The sequence below is a fragment of the Mesoplodon mirus genome (assembly GCF_964341445.2).
Source record: "Mesoplodon mirus genome assembly, chromosome: 5".
NCBI classification, from domain to species: domain Eukaryota; kingdom Metazoa; phylum Chordata; class Mammalia; order Artiodactyla; family Ziphiidae; genus Mesoplodon; species Mesoplodon mirus.
Genome location: NC_138980.1, coordinates 154,710,421 through 154,733,294, shown reverse-complemented (window position 1 = coordinate 154,733,294; position 22,874 = coordinate 154,710,421). Strand labels below are relative to the sequence as shown.

General features: G+C 38.6%; 1 protein-coding gene across 6 annotated transcripts in view; it reads right to left on the bottom strand.

Annotated features, from left to right (window-relative positions):
* Positions 1 to 16,152, bottom strand: part of RANBP3L (RAN binding protein 3 like) — a 56,604-nt gene extending 40,452 nt beyond the window's left edge. For all 6 annotated transcript variants that reach the window (XM_082623150.1, XM_082623149.1, XM_082623151.1 and 3 more), the window contains exon 1: positions 15,609 to 16,152. In XM_082623150.1, the coding sequence (XP_082479276.1) occupies positions 15,609 to 15,699 (91 nt within the window). In that variant the 5' untranslated portion in view covers positions 15,700 to 16,152. The remainder of the gene's footprint in view (positions 1 to 15,608) is intronic.
* Between the last annotated feature and the right edge of the window lie 6,722 nt (positions 16,153 to 22,874).

Genomic DNA, 22,874 nt, shown 5'->3' with positions numbered 1-22,874 from the left:
GTCGTCCCTGCTGATGTTATAACCAGTTGTGTACTATGAATACAAGTGTGTTGTAATACATACATTATAGGAAGTAAAAGGAGAAAACACTTTTCAACCCAATTCTGAATTTTTTGAACTGCTGTACATTTTTGTTGGAAATGGAATTATAAACTGCCTGCTCTCAGAAATCTAGAATTTCTTCGTTTTGATTCAATGTGAGCATACACTTGAGAAAAAAAAGAATCAATATTAGAATAAAACGAAGGAAGCTATCCGTTTTCTCATAAATACCATGCAGATAAAGAAATTACTCATTTTCAGAATGGGACATTCTGAATAGGACATTGGAGAAGAAGATGAGAAAAGTATCTTGCAACCCATTGAATACAGCCGTTACCACTGAGAACTTCATCTAATGCATCCGATTTTCTGAACACATCTGCTTCTTATGATGCTAGTCTTCAAGAGATCCATTCATTGTACGTTCCAAAGACTTTAGACTCTTTTCTCAACTGGTTTGTATATTGGTCTCAATCTAGACACAGATCAATTTCAGAAAACCAAGACATAAAAATAATTAAAGTATCTGATGTGAGCCAGAACTAGAGGTTGTGTCACACACAGACCTTGCTACCCTTCTGGAGGTCGGACCAAGCCCCTGAAAACTCTGTGTTTAATGCGTTCTCACCCCAACCTCAACACCAAACCATGCTGCTTAGTTTATAATCCAGTCATATGTGGTAGTGGGCTATGGCCAGTGACTTGATTTCGTTTGCATTTTAGAATCTGGAGATTTGTGGCAATTCAATTGAAGAAAAATTCTTCTCATTTCTTAAAGTCATGTACTTCACTAATGTCATTATAAATAGGGAACTTCACAGATTTTAAAAAACAGAAAACTTTCATTAAGTCATTTGATACAGAACATCTGGCAAAATCACTCTGCAGATTAAAATACAGTGATGAAGGAAGAAACTGGCTTTATATTTTTGAGAGTGTTCCGTAATGTATCCCAAAAGACATGGTCGTCATGTTCAGTGTGCTTTATATTTGGGGATGATCAGTGAGTTGAACGGTTTCATGAAGACCTTCTTGTTTTCCAAGAGACCGTTTTCAACAGCCAACACAGCATACTCCATTAAATTTTACTATTGTTTTCAGTGTCAAAACATGACTCTTTGAATTATTTCTTTTTCTTTCTTCTTAAAACAGTACCATATGACAGGCTTATGCATGTCATGACTAGTCTTTAACCTTTTGCCTTTTGAAATGTTTAACTTTATATGACCTAAAAGTTAGACCTTGCTGATCTCCCATGATGCTTCTTTTATGCACATGTGTAATGTGAAAATGTATATTTGTGTCATACTTCATCTATTATAAAACATGTTTAAATATATTAATCTTTGGTGACTAAGTAAATGACTACCACGAGCCAGAATGCAGGGTTTTATAAACCTAAACTTTGGCAAAAACGAGACTGGATTCAAATTCCGTCTCTTCAATTCACTAACTTTGTGAGCTAGGGCAGATCACTTGATCCCTCTGAGGCCACGTTTACTCATCTGTAAAATGGGAATAGTAAGACATACTTCACAAAGTTGTAAGGATTTAGCGAGGTAATGTAGATAAAATGCTAAGCACAGTACCTGGCATATGAGAAATGCTCGGTAAACCGCAGCTCTTACTACATGATACAGTCCTCAAGAGGTAAGTTATTAAACCCTTGGATCATGAGACAACGAAGCCTCCAGACTTACAAGATGTGTGCAAGGTCGCGCAGCTCGCACTTAGAGATCTGGGAGTAAAACACATGAGAGCTAACTCCGAATCTCATGTTTTTTCCTCTAAGAAAGGCTCCCTCTTGGCTTAGTTAAATGCCTATTTTACAGCTTCTTTTCTTATGAAGCTGTGATGTACCTGAGCTGTGATAGCCCTTCTGCTTTTGTGGTCTGTACGAGCCTAGTTGAGATGTCATCCCAGACAGTGTCAGTGTTCCTGCACTTTTGTTTTGCCATCTGTAAACATGCGAGATGCTTCACTTATTCTTACCATTTTCTGTTTGTATTTTGACTTTAAAAGGTTTGTTTGAGAATGTTGGCAGGCAAATGGTGTGGTGAGCCTAGCAGTTTAAAACCTCTATGTCAGTATTTATTTTCAGCCACTGGCAAAAATGACTCAGAAGAATGTATTACTTTTGACAGAGCATACCCATTTCTCCAAAATTTGAAGGTGTTATTTTATCTATAAGTATTATAGATATTTATAGTTTATGGAATATAAACTATTGTATGCTTTTGTGATAAGGTTACCTGTAACCTTTAATTACTTGAATATGTTTGTCAGCAGCACATGTGGGCCCTCTGGATTGATAACGCCGGAAAGAGCTGTTTGCTCTTTCTCGAGACCATTCCGTCGTTTATGCCCATGGGGTAGTAAAGATGCAGAACGTGTCTTGTGATGTGCCTGGTCCACTCAGTACCATTTGGAAATACATATTTCATTTGACAGCATTTATAAATCACATATTTTCCCCTCAGAATAACTTGCAGTGTGAAAATGCTTCCATATGTTAGAAGTGGGTCTCTCCATTTTGCTGAGGGAGGAGGGGATGGAAATATAGTCTAGGCTTCATGGCATGTTGAAGATAAGTATTGTACAGGTTTAAAATGGTATCTGTTAATTTTAAGTAATTCCCTAGCATTTTTTGCACTGCTAAAATTAAAGAGGTGATTTTGACACAAAATATCATATTAGTAATAATTAAATCACTCTTCACAACGACTATTAGATATGGCTGAAATCCTGCTTCATATATTGAATCCAGATCAATTTAAGCTCTTCCTCTTCAGTAAAGAAGCACATTATTTTTAAATTCCCTCGTGGATTCCAAGGCCGGATAGAGAAGCTTGATTGCAACTTCTTGCTATTCCCAAACTCTCTTCCTTAAACTCACTCCTCTTTGCCCTGAGCCTTTGAGCAAGCAGGAGAAAAGGCTCCTTGTTCCCGTTTCACAGGAATAAATGGATGTTATTCCACTGAGAACAAGACCTCACCTCGGAGGCCTAGGCAGGAAGAAAGGAGCAGGGCTGCCACCCAAGGCCCTCACAAGCCCGGAAGGCCTGGACCCCGTTCTCCTCTTGGGAACTCGCGGAAGCCCCCGGAGGTCAACATTCATCCTCACCTTACATGTGCGAGGACTGAAATGCCCTGCTCGCCCTCGGGGCACAGAAATGGAGCGGGTTGGGGGGGGCTGGGTACTGTGCCGCCTACGGCAGATGGTTCTGCACACACGTCTCACTGCTCTGCATTAGAACTAGTTTGAGAGAAGTAAAGGCCAGGTAGCGATTTGTAAACCTTACCAGAAACATTTGTTCACCATGCTAAAGAAGATAACAGGATAAAAACATATCAATTTTCAAATATATATGACTTGAAAAAGTCTCAAAAAGAACCCCCAAAAAACTGAGAACCATCCTTTATATTTATTCATTTTCTTTCCTTCAAGTTTTTATGGTCATTGAACTATTATGACAAGTCAAGATGAAAGGATCAGAGGAGATATTGTAATTATGTGATATCTTTTTTTGAAGCATTTTTTATTGTGTGAAAATATACATAACATAAATTTTACCATTTTAACCATTTTAAATACAGTTCAGTGTTATTAGGTATTTTCACAATACATAACTATCAACACCATCCATCTCGAGAAATTTTTCATCATTCCAAACTGATATTTTATACCTGTTAAACACGAACTCCCCATTCCACTCTCCCCCCAGCCCTTGGTAACCACTGTTCTACTTTCCGATTCTATGAATCTGACTAGGTACCTAATGTAAGTGGGGTCAGACAATATTTGTCTTTTTGGGTCTGACTTATTTCACTTAGCATAATGTCTTCAAGGTCCATCTGTGTTGTAGCATATGTTAGAATTTTATTCCTTGTAAAGGCTGAGTAATATTCCATTGTATGTGTATACCACATTTTGGATCTTTTTTTTTTTTTTTGCGGTACGCGGGCCCCTCACTGTTGTGGCCTCTCCCGTTGCGGAGCACAGGCTCCGGACGCGCAGGCTCAGCGGCCATGGCTTACGGGCCCAGCCGCTCCGCGGCACATGGGATGCTCCCGGACCAGGGCACGAACCCGCGTCCACTGCATCGGCAGGCGGACCCCCAACCACTGCGCCACCAGGGAAGCCCGGATCATTTTTTTAAATCAGCTTTCCCTCATTTGTCTCCTCCTCCTTTCTTTGCTTCCATTTGGCTCCATGTTTCTCTCTAACACCCACCTTCCTTGTCTCCCTACACGTTTCCCTCCCTCTACTCTTCCCATTTCTCCTTCCTCCCTCCCTGACATACTCATCATTTTCTCTACATGCTTAATATGTATTAATATTACATACCAAGTACTCTTCTTATGGGTATTTTTTTAATGAGGTAAAACTCAAGTTTATCTCATCTTAATGTTTTAACTATGTTATATACTTTTAATAATGATGGTCCTCATATCATAAAATTCTTAGATAGATGTAGATGGACATACAGTCCCAGCTCTCTGCACTAACTACTAACTTTGAGTAGATGACTTAGCTCCTCTGGTTTCAGTTTTCTAATATGTAAATTCAGTTGTACTACGTGATCTTTGAAGCCCCAACATTCAATGATTTATGAATATCAATCACTCGGAGGAAATTTTTGGGAAGAAGAATATTGATTTATTTGGTAAGTGTTAATTGCATGCTATGAGCAAGATAATGAACAATATCTTGAGTTTAAGCCTTAAAATGTGAGAAATGTTCACAAAGATAGAAAGAAGTTTGGCACATCTGTTATGGTGGGGATTTTTAAAAATATTTATTTATTTATTATTTTATTTATTTATTTTTGGCTGCACCAGGTCTTAGTTGCAGCACGCGGGATCTTTAGTTGCAGCATGGGGACTTCATAGTTCTGGCATGCAGACTCTTAGTTGTGGCATGTGTGCGGGATCTAGTTCCCCAACCACGGATCAAACCCAGGCCCCCTGCGTTGGGAGCGCGGAGTCTTACCCACTGGACCACCAGGGAAGTCCCTATGGTGGGGTTTTTTTTTGAAGATTTGTTTTCTCTATCTTTTTGGTTGTTTCTTATCTTTAAATTTGTAGCTAGTTGTTCTCTACAAACCCCTCTAAACCTACTTTGCTTCATCCCACTAACAAAACAATCACTTCTACTAATTAATTTTAGCTTACTCAATTTTCAAAAAGAAATATGGCAAATAACACCAAAGCTTGAGAATGAAGCTCCTTATAACAAAGTTGGCCTTGTTGAACAAACAGAACCTCATAATCTGTAGCACCGGTATATGTCTTACCCATGCTCAGCTTATAAAAACACACATGCACACAAATATTTATCTGCAATTTCATTTCTCTGCAGACAACTAAAGTTTAACACAGCCAACCTTAGACCAAAATAGTCCATTTCCAACATTCAAAAACTTTCTCCTTACTTTACATTCTCTCTCTAGATGGCAGCATCCCTCTTTGTTACAAATTACCTCCTTTTATCAGGACGAGAAAGGATTTGGTGCCAGTTACTTAAGCCAGTCATTATATAGATCTGAAGTATGGTTTTTTCACTTAGGTGCATCGCTACTCTAGAGGCATGATCAAGTTACTGAGTTGTAGTTTCTGGACGTCTGGTAGTTTCTCTGGATCTGCTAAGGGAAAAGAATTTATGTCCTGTCAGCATTACATTCTTTTAGGACCTGATCCCATTCTGTGGCAATATAGGCCACTTAAAAAATTTCTTCCTTCTCTCTCCTGTGAGATCAGGTCCCATCTCCTCAGTTCCAATTTAACCCCTGTCCTCTTTCTGGCTCAGCTCACACATACATGTTTTATGCTCTTTTGATGTTACTTTAGTTAGTTTCAAAATATATCTTCAGACCATCATCACTTGTTAGCAGTCTAGATCTTATACCTATGATTTCTGCCTTCCTTGTTTATTGCCATCCACAGGGGTTGAGCTATCTGACATCTGGGTAGAAGGAATGCAGCTTCCTACTGAATACAGGTATTGATTGCATATTAAATCCTGACTTTTGGATATTGTACTAGATTTGCCAACAGACTTCATTAAAAAGCAATTCAGGGGGGCTTCCCTGGTGGCCCAGTGGTTGAGAGTCCGCATGCTGATGCAGGGGACACGGGTTTGTGCCCCGGTCCGGGAAGATCCCACATACCGCGGAGCGGCTGGGCCCATGAGCCATGGCCGCTGAGCCTGCACTTCCGGAGCCTGTGCTCCGCAACGGGAGAAACCACAACAGTGAGAGACCTGCGTACTGAAAAAAAAAAAGCAACTCAGATGTGAAACTTACCTTGCCGAAATGTTGTTTAAGATTTCGTGTCAAGTTAATGATTTAATATAATGGTTGAGCCAGCACTTTTTAAATAGAATCCTCAATTTAAATAAAAAGTGAATTATAACAATGACTATTATTTGGCCCTTTTTAATTTGGAGTTTTGGACACTGCTTGTTTATTTTGTCAGAAGTATGAAGGATTTCTCCAAGGCCATCAGTCCAGTTCCAAAAACAGTGCATTGCTGTCTTTCACACTTCATGCAGTGTGAGAGATACGGACTGTGCTGTTGTTTAAGAGAAAACTGCTAGCCCAGCAAGCAGGTCACTTTCTCTGGGCTGATGTGTTTGCATTCATACAGCTGCATTTTCTCACCTCTTTCTCTTAGGGACAAATACCCCCTTCTGAGACAGTTGGATGTGGTTAGTAATTTATATAGAAATTAACCGGTGACTTCAAAAACAACACATTTTGAACAACTGAACCACAAATTGAGTTCAAGGGCCAGCCATCACTCAGGCCCTTCATAAGTGCTTAGCTGAGCATCTATTTTTGTGCCCGATAAGAGGCAGTGAGCATGGATTAAAGCAGAGGCTCTGGAGTCAGGGTTCTTGGGTTAGGATCTGGCCTCTACACCCCTGCTGTGAGGTCTTGGCCATTACCTATCTCATGAGGCTTTTGCAAAGCAATGAGCTAACAACAGTGTCTGGCCTATGACAAACACTCCGTAAATGTGATTTCAGTGTCTGAAAAGCGCTTAAAACAGTGTCTGGCCTATGACAAACACTCCGTAAATGTGATTTGTTTGTAAGTGACATGTTGGCACTGTGGTGTAGTCCAGGGTATAAACTCAGTTTACTTCTCTCAAAGAACTTGTACAACACACTTAAGGAGACAACATCAACATGAATGAAATAATTATGGACAAATCTTAGAAGCTTAGTTTTGAAAGGGGTCCTATAGGTCCCCTAGTGGAACTCACCATCTAAGGCGTCTAGAGCATCCTCAGTAGATGGCCTTCCATAACATGGCATATCAGTAAGTTAAAAGGTATCCTGTTGCCTGAGCTTCCCAACACGCGTGGCAGCATTCTGGTGTATGCGTTAACATGTGTGCCAAGATCTTGGTCCTTCATCCCACAGGGTCAGCCTCCTGTTTTTACCCCCAAGCTGTTATACACATTTGAGATTCATCTCTGTGGTACGTGTATCAGTAATTCATTTCTTGCTACTACTGTGTAGTTATCCAGTATATGAATATACCACAATTTGCTTATCCATTTACCTTGCTTATATACACTTGGGTTGTTCACATGTTGAAGCTCACAGGAATAAAATCTGCTATGAACATTCTTGCTCAAGCTTTTTGTGGACACATTATTTTCATTTCTCTTGGGGAACATGCCTAAGAATATAATTGCTAGAGCATAGGGTAGGTGTAGATTTAACTGTATAAGAAACTGACAAACTGTTTTCCAAAGTTGTTATACCACCTCACGGCAATGATTAGGAGTCTTGTTTCTCCACGTTCTCCCCAACACATAGTATCAACAGTATTTTTAATTTTAGCCATTCTAGTGAATGTGAAACAGTATCTCACAGTGATTTTAATTATATTTTCCTGATGACTCATTATGTTGAGCATCTTTTGATGTGCTTACTGGCCATTTGTATATTCTTTTTGAAGTGCCTGCAAGATCATTTTTCCGTTTTTTAATCAAATTGTTTACATTGAGTTCTTTATATATTCTGATTACAAGTCTTTTTTCAGGTACATTTTTTACAAATATTTTCTCCCAGTCTTCTCTTTTCTTTTCCTAATATTATCCTTTAAAGAGCAGATACGTTTAGTGTTGATAGTCTGATTTGTCTAATTTTTATGGTTAGCACTTTTTCTGTCTGTCTAAAACCTGCCTATTCCAACTTTGTGGAGATAGTTTTCTGGTTTCTTTTAGGAGCTTTATAGATTTGCTTTTGCATTTTAGTATATTTCATCTCAAGTTAATTTTTGTATGAGGTAGGTATTAAGGTTCATTTTTAGTAATATGTTTATCTATTTGTTCCAGGATTATTACAGAAAAGACTATCTTCTTCTCTTTCAAATTATCTTGGTATCTTTGTTAAAAATCAATTGACTACATATGAATAATAATTCAATTTCTTGGCTCCCTCTTCTGTTGCAATGGTTGATTTTCTATCCTTACACCATTATTATACCACCTTGATTATTATAGCTTAAAATCCAAAGTATAAGTTGTCAACTGTGTATTTCTTTTTCAAGATTGATTAACTATTCTAGATCCTTTGCATTTCCTTATAAATTTTAAATCAGCTTGTCCAAAAAAGAAAGTCTGCTAGAATTTTGATTGGGATGGCCTTGACTCTCTAGATTAATTGAAGAGGATCAATACCTTAATAATATTGAGCCTTCCAATTCATGTATTTAGTTCCATCTTCTTTAGCTTCTCTCTGCAATGTCTGTTTTAAGTGTACAGGTCTTGCACATATTTCATTATTTATTATTATTAGTTCTAGTGTTTTGAGCAGTGGACGTAGATTCCTAAGGATTTTTCTACATAGACTATCACTTGTCTGTGAATAAAAACAGTTTTATCTCTTTCTTTCCAATACGTAAGCCTTTTGTTTTCTTTTTCTTAACTTAGTACACTGGCTAGGACCTCCAGTATGATGCTCAGTAGAAGGAATTACAGCAGACATCTTTGTTATCTTCTGATCTTAGCAGGAAAGTGTTCAGCCTTTCACTTGATACTGAAAGTACGATGTTAGATGCTGGGTTTTGTAAAGTTCTTTATCAGGTTGAGTTAGTTCCTTTCCATCCCAAATCCTTTAAAAATTTTTCATGACTGAATGTTGAATTTTGTTTATGTTTTTTTCTGCATCTTTCTGGCACAGTGTTGTTTATAATATTCCCTTGTTATCCTTCTAATATTTGAAGGATCTGTAATGGCACTCTGTATCATTCCTGATAATGGATTATGTGTTTTCTCTCTCTCTCTCTCTCTCTCTCTCTCTCTCTCTCTCTCTCTCTCTCTCTTTTTTGGCTGCACTGTGCAGCATGCAGGATCTTAGTTCCTCAACCAGGGATCAAACCCATGCCCCCTGCAGTGGAGCACTGGAAGCACGGCGTCTTAACCACTGGACCACCAGGTAAGTCCCTGTTTTGTCTCTTTTTTATTGATAAATCTAGTTAGGATTTTATTAATGTTTTCAAAGAAATAGCTTTTGGGAATCATGGATGAGTAGAATATTTCCTCCTAGCTTTGGTTTTAGAAGTAGGAAAATGAAAGAGTTTTCTTGTTTATTTTTACTTTAATTTTGTTGTTTTAAGTCTAACTTCAGAAATGTAATTAGGGATGGCTTTGACAGCCATAGCTGTAAAAAAAATTGTGGTAAAATACACATACCATAAAATGTACCATGTTAACCACTTTTAAGTGTACAGCACAGTAGGTTTTTTCTTTCTTTCTTTCTTTTTTTTTTTTGCGGTATGCGGGCCTCTCACTGTTGTGGCCTCTCCTGTCGCGGAGCGCAGGCTCAGTGGCCATGGCTCATGGGCCTAGCCGCTCCGCGGCATGTGGGATCTTCCCGGACCAGGGCACAAACCCGCGTCCCCTGTATCGGCAGGTGGACTCTCAACCACTGTGCCACCAGGGAATCCCAGCACAGTAGTTTTAACTTTGTTCACATTGTTGTTCAATCAATCTCCAGAACTCTTTCACCTTGTAAAACTGAAACTGTATACCATTAAACAATGACTACCCACTCACCCTTCTTCCTGCCCCTGCCCAAGCCTCTGGAAATTCCCATTCTACTTTCTGTCTCTATGAATTTAACAGTTCTACATATCTCATATTAGTGGAATCATGCAGTATTTGTCTTTTGTGACTGGCTTGTTTCACTTAACATAATATCCTTAAGAATCATCCATCTGATACAGTTGTAGCCTGTATCAGAATTTCCTTCCTTTTTAAAGCTGAATAATAATCCAGTTATGTATTTTGTTTATCCATTCATTTGTTGATGAACACATAGGTTGCCTACCCTTTTTGGCTATTGTGTGTGCAAGTATCTGTTTGAGTCCCTGCTTTCACTTCTTTGGGGGTATATACCCAGAAGTAGAATATCTGGTTCATAGAATAATTCTATTTTAAAATTTTAAATAGTAAGGAACTACCATACTATTTTCCACAGCAGATGCATGATTTTACATTTCCACCACCAAAACACAAGGGTTCTAATTTCTCCACTCTCTTATCAACACTTGTTATTTTCTGTTTTCTTTTTTTAATAGTAACCATCCTAACAAGTGTAAGGTGGGAAAGTGAAGTTTAAATAATTACATTAATTTTCCAAATCCTCACATATGTGCCATCCATTAGGAAGGCTGATTATGGAAAGGATTCCTGTCCTGGGTGTGAGGTTGGACATGATAAATGAGTAGAATATGAGTTCTCCCCTTTTTAATAATTTTTAAATGATCTATATTTGTTTCTACCAATCTGTGACTTTAAATGCTTTGCAAATAGAACAAAACTATCTCTTTGAAGCTCCCTTTTGGTGAAAGAAAAACAGAAGTGCATGTAGGTCTTCTGGAGATTGAGTTTAATAATGGTCAACAATTTAATCAGTCATACCCACATAATGAAATCCCATATAAAAACTCCAGACACCAAGCTCAATGGAGCTTCCTGGTCGGTGAGCTCACTGATGTACTGGGAGAGTGGTGCACCCAGACTCCATGGGGACAGAAGCTCCTGTGCTCAGGACTTGCCTAGACCTTGCTCTGTGTATTCCTTCATCTGGCTGTTCATTTGTATCCTTTATAATAAAATGGCATCCTTTATAATAAAATGGCAATTGTGAGCTTTCTTGAGTTCTATGAATTGTTCTAGCAAATTTTAAAACCTGAGAGGGTTGTGAGAAGCCTTGAATTTGTAGTTGTCCAGGCAGAAATGTAGGTATCTTGGAGACACCTGTAAGTTGTAACTGGCATTTGAAGGGGGGCAGTCTTGTGAGACTGAGCCCTTAACTTTTGGGGTCTTTGCTAACTCTTAAGTAGTGTTAGAATTGAATTGAATTGTACGACACCCAGTGGTGTCAAGAAATTGGTGTCAGGGGCTTCCCTGGTGGCACAGTGGTTGAGAGTCTGCCTGCCGATGCAGGGGACACGAGTTCGTGCCCCGGTCCGGGAGGATCCCACATGCTGCGGAGTGGCTAGGCCCGTGAACCATGGTCGCTGAGCCTGCACGTCCAGAGCCTGTGCTCCACAATGGGAGAGGCCACAGCAGTGAGAGGCCCGCGTACCACAAAAAAAAAAAAAAAAAAATTGGTGTCAGAGCACACAAAGAAAATCAAGAGGAATCCCAATGCATCTTGGGTCTGCAGAGGTTTTCTAATATGGACCAATGAAGAAAATTAATCATGGTAACACTAAGAATCATGGATTTTATGAGACAGCTATATATAACAGAAAGTGCCTTGAATGTGCTTTAATAACTATGTAACCTTGGAAAAATCACTTGACCTTGAAGATTCCTAGTGTCCACATTTTTAAAAATGAGGCTAATGATGCTTACCTGTAATAGTTAATTTTATGTGTCAACTTGGCTGCACCACAGCGCCAGATATTTGGTCACACATTATTCTGGATGTTTCTGTGAGAGTGTTTTGAGTGAGATTTACATTAAATTGGTGAACTTTGTGTAAAGTAGATTGCCCTCCATAATGTTGGTGGGCCTCATCCAGTCAGTTGAAAGCCTGACTAGAACAAAAGTTTGACCTCTCCTGAGGAAGACGGAATTCTGCCAGCAGACAACCTTTGGACTTCAACTGCAACATCGGTAGGATCTTCATGTGGGTCTCCAACCTGCTGGCCCACACAACAGACTTTGGACTTGCTAGCTTCCATAATTATGTGATCAGTCCCTTAAAATAACCTCTCTCCCTCTCTATATATCTTTATCTATATGTATCTGTATATTTCAATAAACACACACATGTGTATACATATAGAGTATGTATATATGTACATGTTTTGAGGTTAACAAAGTAGTCTCACATACATTATCTTATTTAATTCTCATAACAACCAGGTGAAGTAGTGTATTAATCAAGTTTCTGCAGAGAAAGAGAACAATAGGATGTATACATACATGTGTACACACAGACCTACATGTATGTAGACACACATTACATACCTGTATACATGCATGTATATATGTATACACATCTGTATAAGTAAATAAGATAATGTCTGTGAAACTACTTTGTGAACTTCAGAGCACTGTAAAATGTAAGGATCGTTAAATCTGCCTAGTACATGTAATGTGTACTGAAACTTGTGCTGAGTATTTATAGACATAAATTAATGTCTACAAATGTGGTCTCAGATCAATGTTATAGACAAATGAATTTGAAATATCACAGAAGAAGCAACCGTAGAAAGATTAGCCTTCTGGACTTCTGTTCTGGACTAGTGTAGCACCTGTTGCCATAGAATGTAAAATCTACGTGGACAGGACAGCATGCGGCTTAGCCGACTTAGCTCAGCGTACATACCCAGCATCTGGCACAGTGTTTTGCATAGTCATTGTCCGGCTAATTGCTGAAGAATAAGTGACTTTTATCTATGTGGTCATGCAAAGAGCACATTTTGTGAGTGACTAGGTGGAAAGGGTTAAATACCTCAGACTTAACATAAAGCACGTTAACATCTAGCATGGAGGACTGGGAAGTACACATGTGTTGAACCTGGTTATGCCTCAGAAGAGTTAAATGTCAACTAATCCTGACCTGTATGCTGGAATCTTAGTCTGGCTGGTGGTAGGCCAAAGCCACAAACTCAGAGTACCTCAGTGAATAAATCCACAGCCAGCCCTCACTCTCTGAAACAATGGCTTTGCTTCCTTGGACCTTTGCTGAACTTTGCGTAATAACAAGGTACAAATATAGCTTGGTGGAAAAGTCAGAACCGTTGCACTGAATGAATACTTTTAAACTCTAGGACAGTAACTGGAATGCAAACACTGCCCAGTGTCACTTGTCAAATCAGATCTCTAGATGACATCTCTTGTAGCAGTCAGTGACCAGTCTGGATTGCATTAGCATGCTTCACAACTTTATGGATTGTGGTTTATGTGGGCAGATATTTTGAGACTCAGTTGTGGAAGAATATGGTTGCTTTCAAAACATTCTAGGCAAAAGCTTTGGTCTGCAAGAGGAGACCAGACTTCTAATCTTGTTGATATTTTGGGAAATATGTCATCACAATGATGTTTCCAGGCTGTTCTGGATATGGCCAGTAAGGCAGAGACCATCAACACGGCCTGCCTTAAATTAAAGCAACAGTGGGATACTATTTTCCACTTATAAAATTGGAAAAAAAACAATTTTAAAATAATACCCAGTATTACTGAGACTCTATATCTCTACACTGCTGATTAGAGGACCATCTGCCTCCCAGACCCTGAAAAATCTTTAAAAACATGCATATCCTTTGACTCCACAATTCTACCTCTAAGAATGTATTCCAAGAAAATAATCTTATCTCGGCAATGATTTATCCATTAGTGTACATTAAACACAGTGTTGCTTGTAATAGTGAAAAGTTAGAAATCAATGAAATGTCCAGCCACAGTAAATTGCCTAAAAGAATTTTGCTACATCCATATGAAGGAATAGTATACAACTGTTAAAAATAAGTTTGTAGAAGAATATATAATGACAAGGGAATTTGTTCATAATCTATTGTTGAGTTAAAAAGCAGTTTGCAAACTCTATGTACAAAATAAGTCTATATTTACTTTAAAAAATCAAGCAAAAGAATAATTTGTACATGTGCATATAAGAAAAGGCTAGAAGGCTATACATTAAGATGTTAATAGCAACTATCTTTGGGTGGTGATTTTTACAGGTGATTTTTACCATCTCCTTTATGCTTCCCCTAGCAAGGTTACTATAATAAATATTACATCAACAATTGTGGGAGAGGGAAGGTAGCTTTAAACATTTCAAACAAAATGAACAGCAAACAGAAAAACCTATGATGAATTAGATTGTCTATTAATAGAGAAGCAAGTACATTTGACAGTGCTGTGATTAAACCCTGGCACATTCTAGGACTTTACATTCTAAGGCAGTTAGTTCAAAATAATTTATATGAGCCCTGATGGTACAAAAGGGTCTTAGTAGTTTTTGCTGTTTTCACTTAATAGGAAGTATTTTATACCCACACTCTGCTAAGCCTTGTACAGCATGAAGTCCAGGAACTGAAGCAGGGAGGTGGCCTGACACATTCACACAAATGTTAGCACACAGATGCCACCTTGGAAATGGGAGGTTTCAGCCCTTCAGCCAACACTCTTCATGCCACTGAAATCTAAAGCTGTGTCTATGGAAAAATAAAGAGCTTGTAGTCTAGATCCATACATAGACAGATCCATCTGTCTATTGAGGGTATTGAGGAGAAGTTAGAAATGTCTGGGGTAAATCCTTAACCTCTTGGGGGTGATGTCATTCCTGACACCCAGCCTTTTCTACAAGTGTCCTTGGTGTCCCTGACAGAATGGATTGGAGGGACCATCCTGTCTATTCATGTCAACCATCTGCCGCTAATTGATGCAGCTGGCTGAGTAGTGGATTTGAAATTTTAAGACTGATGGTGAAAATGGCTGCAAGGTAGATAGTTCAGTCTGAATGAGTGCCCATCATGTGAAATGTGACACTTCTCCTTGTCTGTCTCCATCTGTTCCAGAACCATAAAAGAGAAAGAGCCAAGAATATATTTATTTCTCCCACAAATGAATGAGCCAGAGATCCAGACAAATTTAGGCTTAAACTTTAAGTCCAAGATGATACCATTAGTGGTAGGACAAGGGAGAACATTGCAGACTAACTTAAAGCCACTCTCAGCAAATTTCCCCTGTAGCAGATTCAGCCTTGCCTAGATCGGTGTTTTGAATTACACAAAATCCAGAGTACTGTGGAAAAATGACAGTGGCTGGAAGTGTAAGCACATAAGTTTCAGAATGACAACTCCAAGGAATATGCATTCTCAATAGTCTTCTATAGTTCTTTAAAAACCAATAGTGAATGCAAGTTAACTCACCCTTATACAGCACTATTATGTCTATTCTCAGAGTTTAAAAATGAAAGATTGCAAAGCATTTCACAGCAGAGATTCCCCAGCCCACCATCCTTCCGGAAATGCAAATGGACAGGAGGTCACAGAACACACAACCCATTAGCCTGACTGACTCACCTTGATGTTGCTGGTCCTCTGGAATCTTCAGTCTACAGGTGTGCAAACTGTTGAACAGGTGGCTGCTGCCCTTTCTTTGTATGGAAGACATGGTACTGGCAGTACGGCTGTGGCTCCAGTATCAGTAGGGTATTCCTTCCCTTGGCCAGTCACCTAGAATGGTCTTCACACGATACCCGGAACCACAGAGGTACAGGCAGATCCTGTCCTTGCATGGAAAAACATTTACTTCTCTAATAAACTTCCAAGTGTTTCCTAGTCATGATTCTTGAAATAAGTATTTATCAACTTGTAGCTTCTCCTACATATAAAGATGCCAATTCATTTGGATAAAAATACAAACACAAAGCACATTGAAACTTCCCCCCTTATAGTGTAAAATCCAGTAAAGTATTTCTAACAGATTACAGTTTTGCAATGATCGACTCCTTCTGCTGACATGAAGTCTAATGTCCCGAGTATTTAGAGACGACTGCTAGAGTAATACATACACAAAGGAAAAAAAAAAGCGCTGCTGAGTTAAATCAAGTGATTTCTAAGCCTGGTCTGAGTTACCCTCCGTGACAGCTGAAAGTGAACGGTTCTTAAAGGAGGCTGGAAGGGGGAGGAGCCGAGTGGGCTAGGCTGATTAGCATATAGAGGCAGGCAAGAAATGGCGTTGGAGTTGCTTTGAATAACAGTGACCAAAGCAGGGATTGTAAAAAGATGCCCCAACGTTGCAGTCATCACATATCTGATTTCTGCTACTTTGTTTGTAATTAAAACGAAAGCTCACAGCAGGGGTTTATACCGCATGGATATTGACGTGTATACCCGACATCTAAAGGAACTGCTAATGAGCTCATGGAAATCTACTGCTGGAACTTTCAGTTTCTGTAAACACCTTTGAGTCTTCAGAAGGGGGCCGTTTTAGAGCAGACTGCTGTCAAGGCAATTATTTGGAGTTCTGGAAGAAAAATAAAAACACAAAACATTATCTTTCCAGAGATCTATATCTGTTTCCCCTTAGATTATCTTTTACTACTTCTAGGTCATAAGACAAAGCTATTTCCAGTGTTTTCTTGTGCTGAAATAGCATACTTCATTGAAATACTGAAAATCGTTTCTATTTCATTGAAATAATAACGTATTTCATTCCTGCTTAAAGACAAACCCCAAACACCTTTCATTGAACTTAGGAACCTGCTACCTCTGAAGTTGTAATGAATACTGGTAGATCCTACCCTTCAAGATTCACAGCTCTTGTAGATTCAGAGATGAGGTGGTGGGCAAGGACAAGGAGAAAGGCAGAGCTGTTTAGCCTCAAAATCTGGAACCTGCAGCTTCCTGTGCACATTTGGAAACTGGTGCTAAGCTTGACACCCTAACTAGAAATTTACCTCCTAGCCGGATCCTGGTGGGCACCCTCATTTCACTTTGAGGCAATTAACAGTTCCCCAAGCATACTCTGAGCTATGAAAACTCTTATGGAATGTAACTGCTGTTTCATAATTCTTATGATTTTTGTCAAACTGCTTTTACTATTTTAGTAAATAGTTTACCTATTGCAGTTTTTTAGGTCCCTCAGAGTGTAACAGGTTATAGAAGTGTTTGGCTACATTGAAAGAGATTCCTGTTACTAGAGAACCATAGTTTCTGCTTTAAATGGCTGGTATTTATCTTCTGCTTCACAATGGTCATGGTAGGAGGCTGATGTATTTTCTTGCTGAATTACATAAAGCTATCAATATGCTATCTAAAGCAATTATACTCCAATAAAGGTGTTAAAAATTAAAAAATTTTAAAAATGTAAAAGATATTTTAAATATAAAAGAAAAAAGAAGATGCTTATGTTGGCATTAAGTAAGAGTGAAAGAGGGCACCAACACTATGTGTTCCCCACATTTGTTGGTATCACAGAATCTAACAACATTAAAAAGGATTCATGTAACTTATTGGGTTTGTTTGCATTGGAACACTTATTATAATATCAAAAATGTCTTCTGATTCATTAGTGAAATAAAATAATTGTGCTCTATATTAAAAATATATATATTCTATCTAGTTGTGGACCTCACTAAACGTATTATCATGTAGGTAAATCAAATAACCCACAAAACTGTAAGCCAGGCCTTGAGAGAAATAAATGTTTTAAAAAGTGTTTTACAATGAGAAAAAAAATATATATATATATATATAAGAAGAGAGAATAGCATAATAAGCCCTATGCACCCATCACTTGGAGTCAGTCATTATTAGCTCATGGATAATCTTGTTTCTAATGTGTGTTTCATCACAACCACTTTTCCCCCTCTCTCCACCACTGGATTTGAAGCATCCCAGACATAATTGCGTTCATAAATATTTCAATTTGTATTTCTAAAATGCAAGGACTTTGAAAAATAGAACCATAATAAAAAGTGTCACCTTTTTAACAATTAAGCATTATTACTTAATGTGATTGAATATCCAGGTGGTATTTTGCTCAAATTGGGACCCAAAAGTTCACACATTGTATTTGGTTGCTATGTCTCTTTTTTTTTTAATAGTAATCTTTTATTTATTTGTTTGTTTGTTTGTTTTTGACTGTGCTGGGTCTTCGTTTCTGTGCAAGGGCTTTCTCTAGTTGCGGCAAGGGAGGGCCACTCTTCATCACCGTGCACGGGCCTCTTCACTATCGCGGCCTCTCTTGTTGTGGAGCACAGGCTCCAGACGCACAAGCTCAGTAGTTGTGGCTCACGGGCCTAGTTGCTCCACGGCATGTGGGATCTTCCCAGACCAGGGCTCGAACCCGTGTCCCCTGCATTAGCAGGCAGATTCTCAACCACTGAGCCACCAGGGAAGCCCACTATGTCTCTTTAAGTCTTTTTTATTCTGTAGGTTTCTCTCTGAGAGGAAATGTTGCGTGGAAATTAGCGTCTACATTTACCCTAATGCAGGGTCTAGTGTTTCAAAAAGTCCCCTATATGCCTCCATTTTTCTTACTCACGAATGAATGTAAAGCTGGGAGAAAAGAGAAGGAAAGGAATGGTCAGCTGACCATAGAGCCAGCTTTCTAACCTCAGCACTCCCACTAGTGTACTGTGTAACCTTGAACTAGGAACTTAATATCTCTGGGTTTGTGTCTTCATTTGTCAAATGAAACAAATGTTTAGTAAGCAATGCAAGAAAGTATTCAACACTCACTCTGTGGATATGAAGGCCTGGAAAGGGAAGAGATATCCTGTTTTGTCTTTGACTAAAGCCTGAGAAGAAAAAATAGATTTAAAACTGAGAATCTGAGTAGAATTTGGGAGTGTATTTGAAAATCTAGGCCTTCAAGTCTCAAACTTGGCTGACTACCATAATTACCCAGGGAATGTGGTAAAGTTTGAGAGTTTTGAGCCCCAATTTCAGAGTCTGGGGTATGGGGTATATATATAGTAAAAATCTATATATGTATTTTTTTTACGTAACTCCCACCCCCCAATGCCAGCATTATTGAGATGCAGTTGACACATAGCACTGTGTAAGTTTAAGGTGGTACACATGTTGGTTTGACGCATTTTTTATATTGCAAAATGATTATCACCACAGCATTAGCTACCATCGCCATCTTGTCACACAGTTACCATTTCTTTTTTGTGGTGGGAACTTTTAAGATTTACTCTGTCTTAACAATATTCAAGTATATGATATAGCATTATTAGCTATAGTCACCGTGCTGTACATTAGATCCTCCAACTTGTTAATCTTATAACTGGAAGTTTGCACTCCTTCACCAATAATACTCGACAACCCCTGGCAACCACCACTCTACTCTGTTTCTCAGAGTTTGGCTTTTTTTAGATGGCATCGGTATAAAGTCCTGTTATCAAAGTAAACAAGCCTAACCTGCTTAAACAGCTCTGGTTTGTGCCACTACTTCATTCATTATATCTTTCCTGAGGACTGATGAAACCAAACAAACACTCCCTAAACATAGTAGTTTCCAGTCCACGACCTAAGAGTATAGGGACAGTACCGGGGAAAGCTTGCTGCCTAGTTCCTCTATGTCCCACTGTTGTGTATCATTGAGTGAGCCCTGGGCAGTGACCCTGTGACTGAGTCAAGAGCAGGCTCTTATACAGCATGTTCAGTTACACTTCTGCTCTCAGAGGACTCTCTGTTTTGACTCACCAGTTTCTATTGGAAACAAGCCAGTGTAGCTGAAAGCAGTATGTTACAGGAGTACTGTATGTGAAATAACATCAGATGTATCAACCGTAGTAAGTATCAGCTATAATAAGCCATAGCCGTTACTTTTCAGACACACCACCAAGTTAGTAGTACACAATGGGCATGTTATACTTTGCTTTTTGCTTGTAAATAAAAGCAAAAAGTCAGAATACAAAAGGTGAAGTCTGCCTGGGTCAAGAAACAGGTGAATAATACTTTGCTTGCAGTTTGTTTAAAAATGAGTTAGGGGCTTCCCTAAGCCCCTAAGATAAAAGACCCTTAATAGAATCCAAACACAAAACTATGAGGCCCTGGGCTGAGCCCAAAGCACTGCAGGAATTATTAAATGGTTACTGCAGTTCAAGACTGGTGAACTAGTGTTAAGACTTTAGATTTTCTATTGATTTTAAATAACAGATCCCTTGCTCCTCTGTATCAGCCAGTGGTAGATTTTTTTTTTTGAAATCCTCTTCCTTCCACCAAAGACATTATAGATGAGAATGTTGAGTTTCAAAATCTCACAATGACTCATGTAACATGTATATCACAGAGTACCATCAAGGCAGGCTTTTGAAACTGTTCAGAGTTGTGTTACTCTAAGTTACTGTATGTTTGTTATTAGCTCAAAGAATTTCCCAAGTAGTACAGTTAGCTGGACTCCCATGATTGCTATTTGTAGAAACAAAAGAGATGCAGATGGTTGTATTAGAGATTGTTTTGCTTGAATATTTACTCCTGTCAATAGATTCAGGAGGCTACACTGGCATAGCACCAAATTGCTTATTTATCAAAGTTGCTCACCATTCTGAAGTTGCTACCATTGAATGCCAACATTTGAGTTTTGGTTATCAGAAATATTGCCACACTCCATGAATATTGCCTTGGCAGTTCAAACTAATTTTAGATCTTTCACGGCAGCCTCGGATTTGGCTGCCATAGGGCTCCCTCTGGAGGTCAGCAGAGTCCAAGGTCAATTAGTAAAATAACCTTGGCCTCAGGATAAACCCATGTTTTTTCATCCAACACCCACAAGAATGGGGTCTTATATTTGTGAGCTTTGAAATGATTATCTGTATGTGAGATTGTAGGAAAGTTACCTGATTATGGGTGTGATTTGATCATTGCTATGTGCTGATATTTAATCTCTGTAGCTTTACATTTCCCTATATTTATTGAAGTCTTTTATCCAAAGTGAAAACACAACAAAATAAAACCAAAGATCAGAAAAATACCGAGTTTTAATTTGTTCGTTCATTTGTTTTAAGTGGTAAGGAAACACAGAGTACAGTGCTTCTGGTTCCATAATGTCCACCATCTGGGTAAGAGCAAATGTTCCTGCAGAGTCTGAATTCCATCTAAAAGTGTTTGAAGTACCCAGGAATCAGGGTCAGCAGGTTTGCAGAAGAACTGAAATCGTTGAAGGTAAATACTCATTAACTGGGATCATTTCCAAAATAAAGCAAACTAACTTGCACCAGATCAAACTCTTGTTACTTCATTTGAATTTACGTTTATAAGAATAAAATAATAACTAAACTATGTTCCTCATCCTCTCCCTCCCTCCTTCCTTCATTTATTCATTTTCTCTCTTTTTTTCTTTCTCTATTTCTTCTTTCACTCATTTCTTTTATGTTAGCTAAGTGGAATATAATATATAATTAATTAATTTAATTCTATATCTGAAATTTGTTTCAAAAATAATTTAAGTGAGAGATATGGGAGTATAGATGAAATAACATTGGTCATAAATTGATAATTATTAAAACTAAGAGATGGGTACATGGGATTTATTGTACTTTCTTGTCTACTTTTTTTTTTTTAACATTTCCACTATAAAAAGTTTTATAATTACTCAGTGAATCTAATTGAAAGGGTACAAGAAATAGGCAATGTGCTAAATTTATTAGGATGTGGAGAGAAACTCTTCAAATTTCCCATTTTTTACTCCACATATTATAAAACATATACAAATATAGGAAATGTTAATATCCATAATGTATTCATATAGTAGTACAAGAATACAATTTATAAACAAACAAAGGAAACCACACTGGGGTACATTCTTAAATATCTGGGCCATAATCATCAAATTCAGAAACCTCTGTGGCAGAGAAAGAAGGCTGGATGTATGTGAAAATGACACTGTCATTTAAAGAGAACCAAACAGTCATTTTACTCATTACTTCTCAACTGTACAGATGTTCTCTTCTATACCATTTTTCTTATTTTATTTCTATTTCTAAAAATACAATTAGGTTTTGTCTTAGTTTGGGCTGCTATACAAAATATCATAGACTAGTGGCTTATACACAACAGAAATCTCTTGTCACAGTTCTGGAAGGTAGACGTCTGAGATCAGGGTCCTAGCATGATAGGTTCTTGTGAGAGTCCTCTTCCGGGTTTACAGACTGCTGACTTCTCACTGTCCTCACACAGTGGAAAGAGGGTGAGGGAGCTGTCTGGGGTCTCTTTTATAAGGGCACTAATCCCATTCATGAGGGCTCCCTCATGACCTAATCGCTCCCCACAGGGCCTACTTCCTATCAGCATCACATTGGGGGGATTACAACATATGAATTTGGGAGAACACAAATATTCAGTCCATAACAGATTGTATTTGCAAAGATGGAAGGGAGTTTTCATCCAAATTCAGCTCCTCAATGAGGCATTGAGGAAAAAATATCTATGAGCTCTTTGTATTCCCACATACATGACTTCAGAGGCCTGCGCACAATATTCAATGAATATTAACTAACTTCTTACAGTAGAACTACAAACACTTCTTGCCTCCCAACAAACAGGTCTATGAGTGCATGTGCGCGCGCACACACACACACACGCATGCCCCTTATCCCCCTGGCATTCACAACTGTAATGTGAGAATCAGGTGTTGTAGCTCAGACATTGATCTTCAGCTTTAAATAACAACAGCATCTAGTGAGCTGCAAGTGGGAAATCCTAGAACAGTTTCAGGGCTTCCTGAACATTTGCGTCAGTACCAGGGCCATTGAAACCAATCCCTAATTTCTCAGTGAGGACCCAGAGTGGCTGGGCTTGAAGAAGATGGAAGGATCAGAATGTAGGAACCCT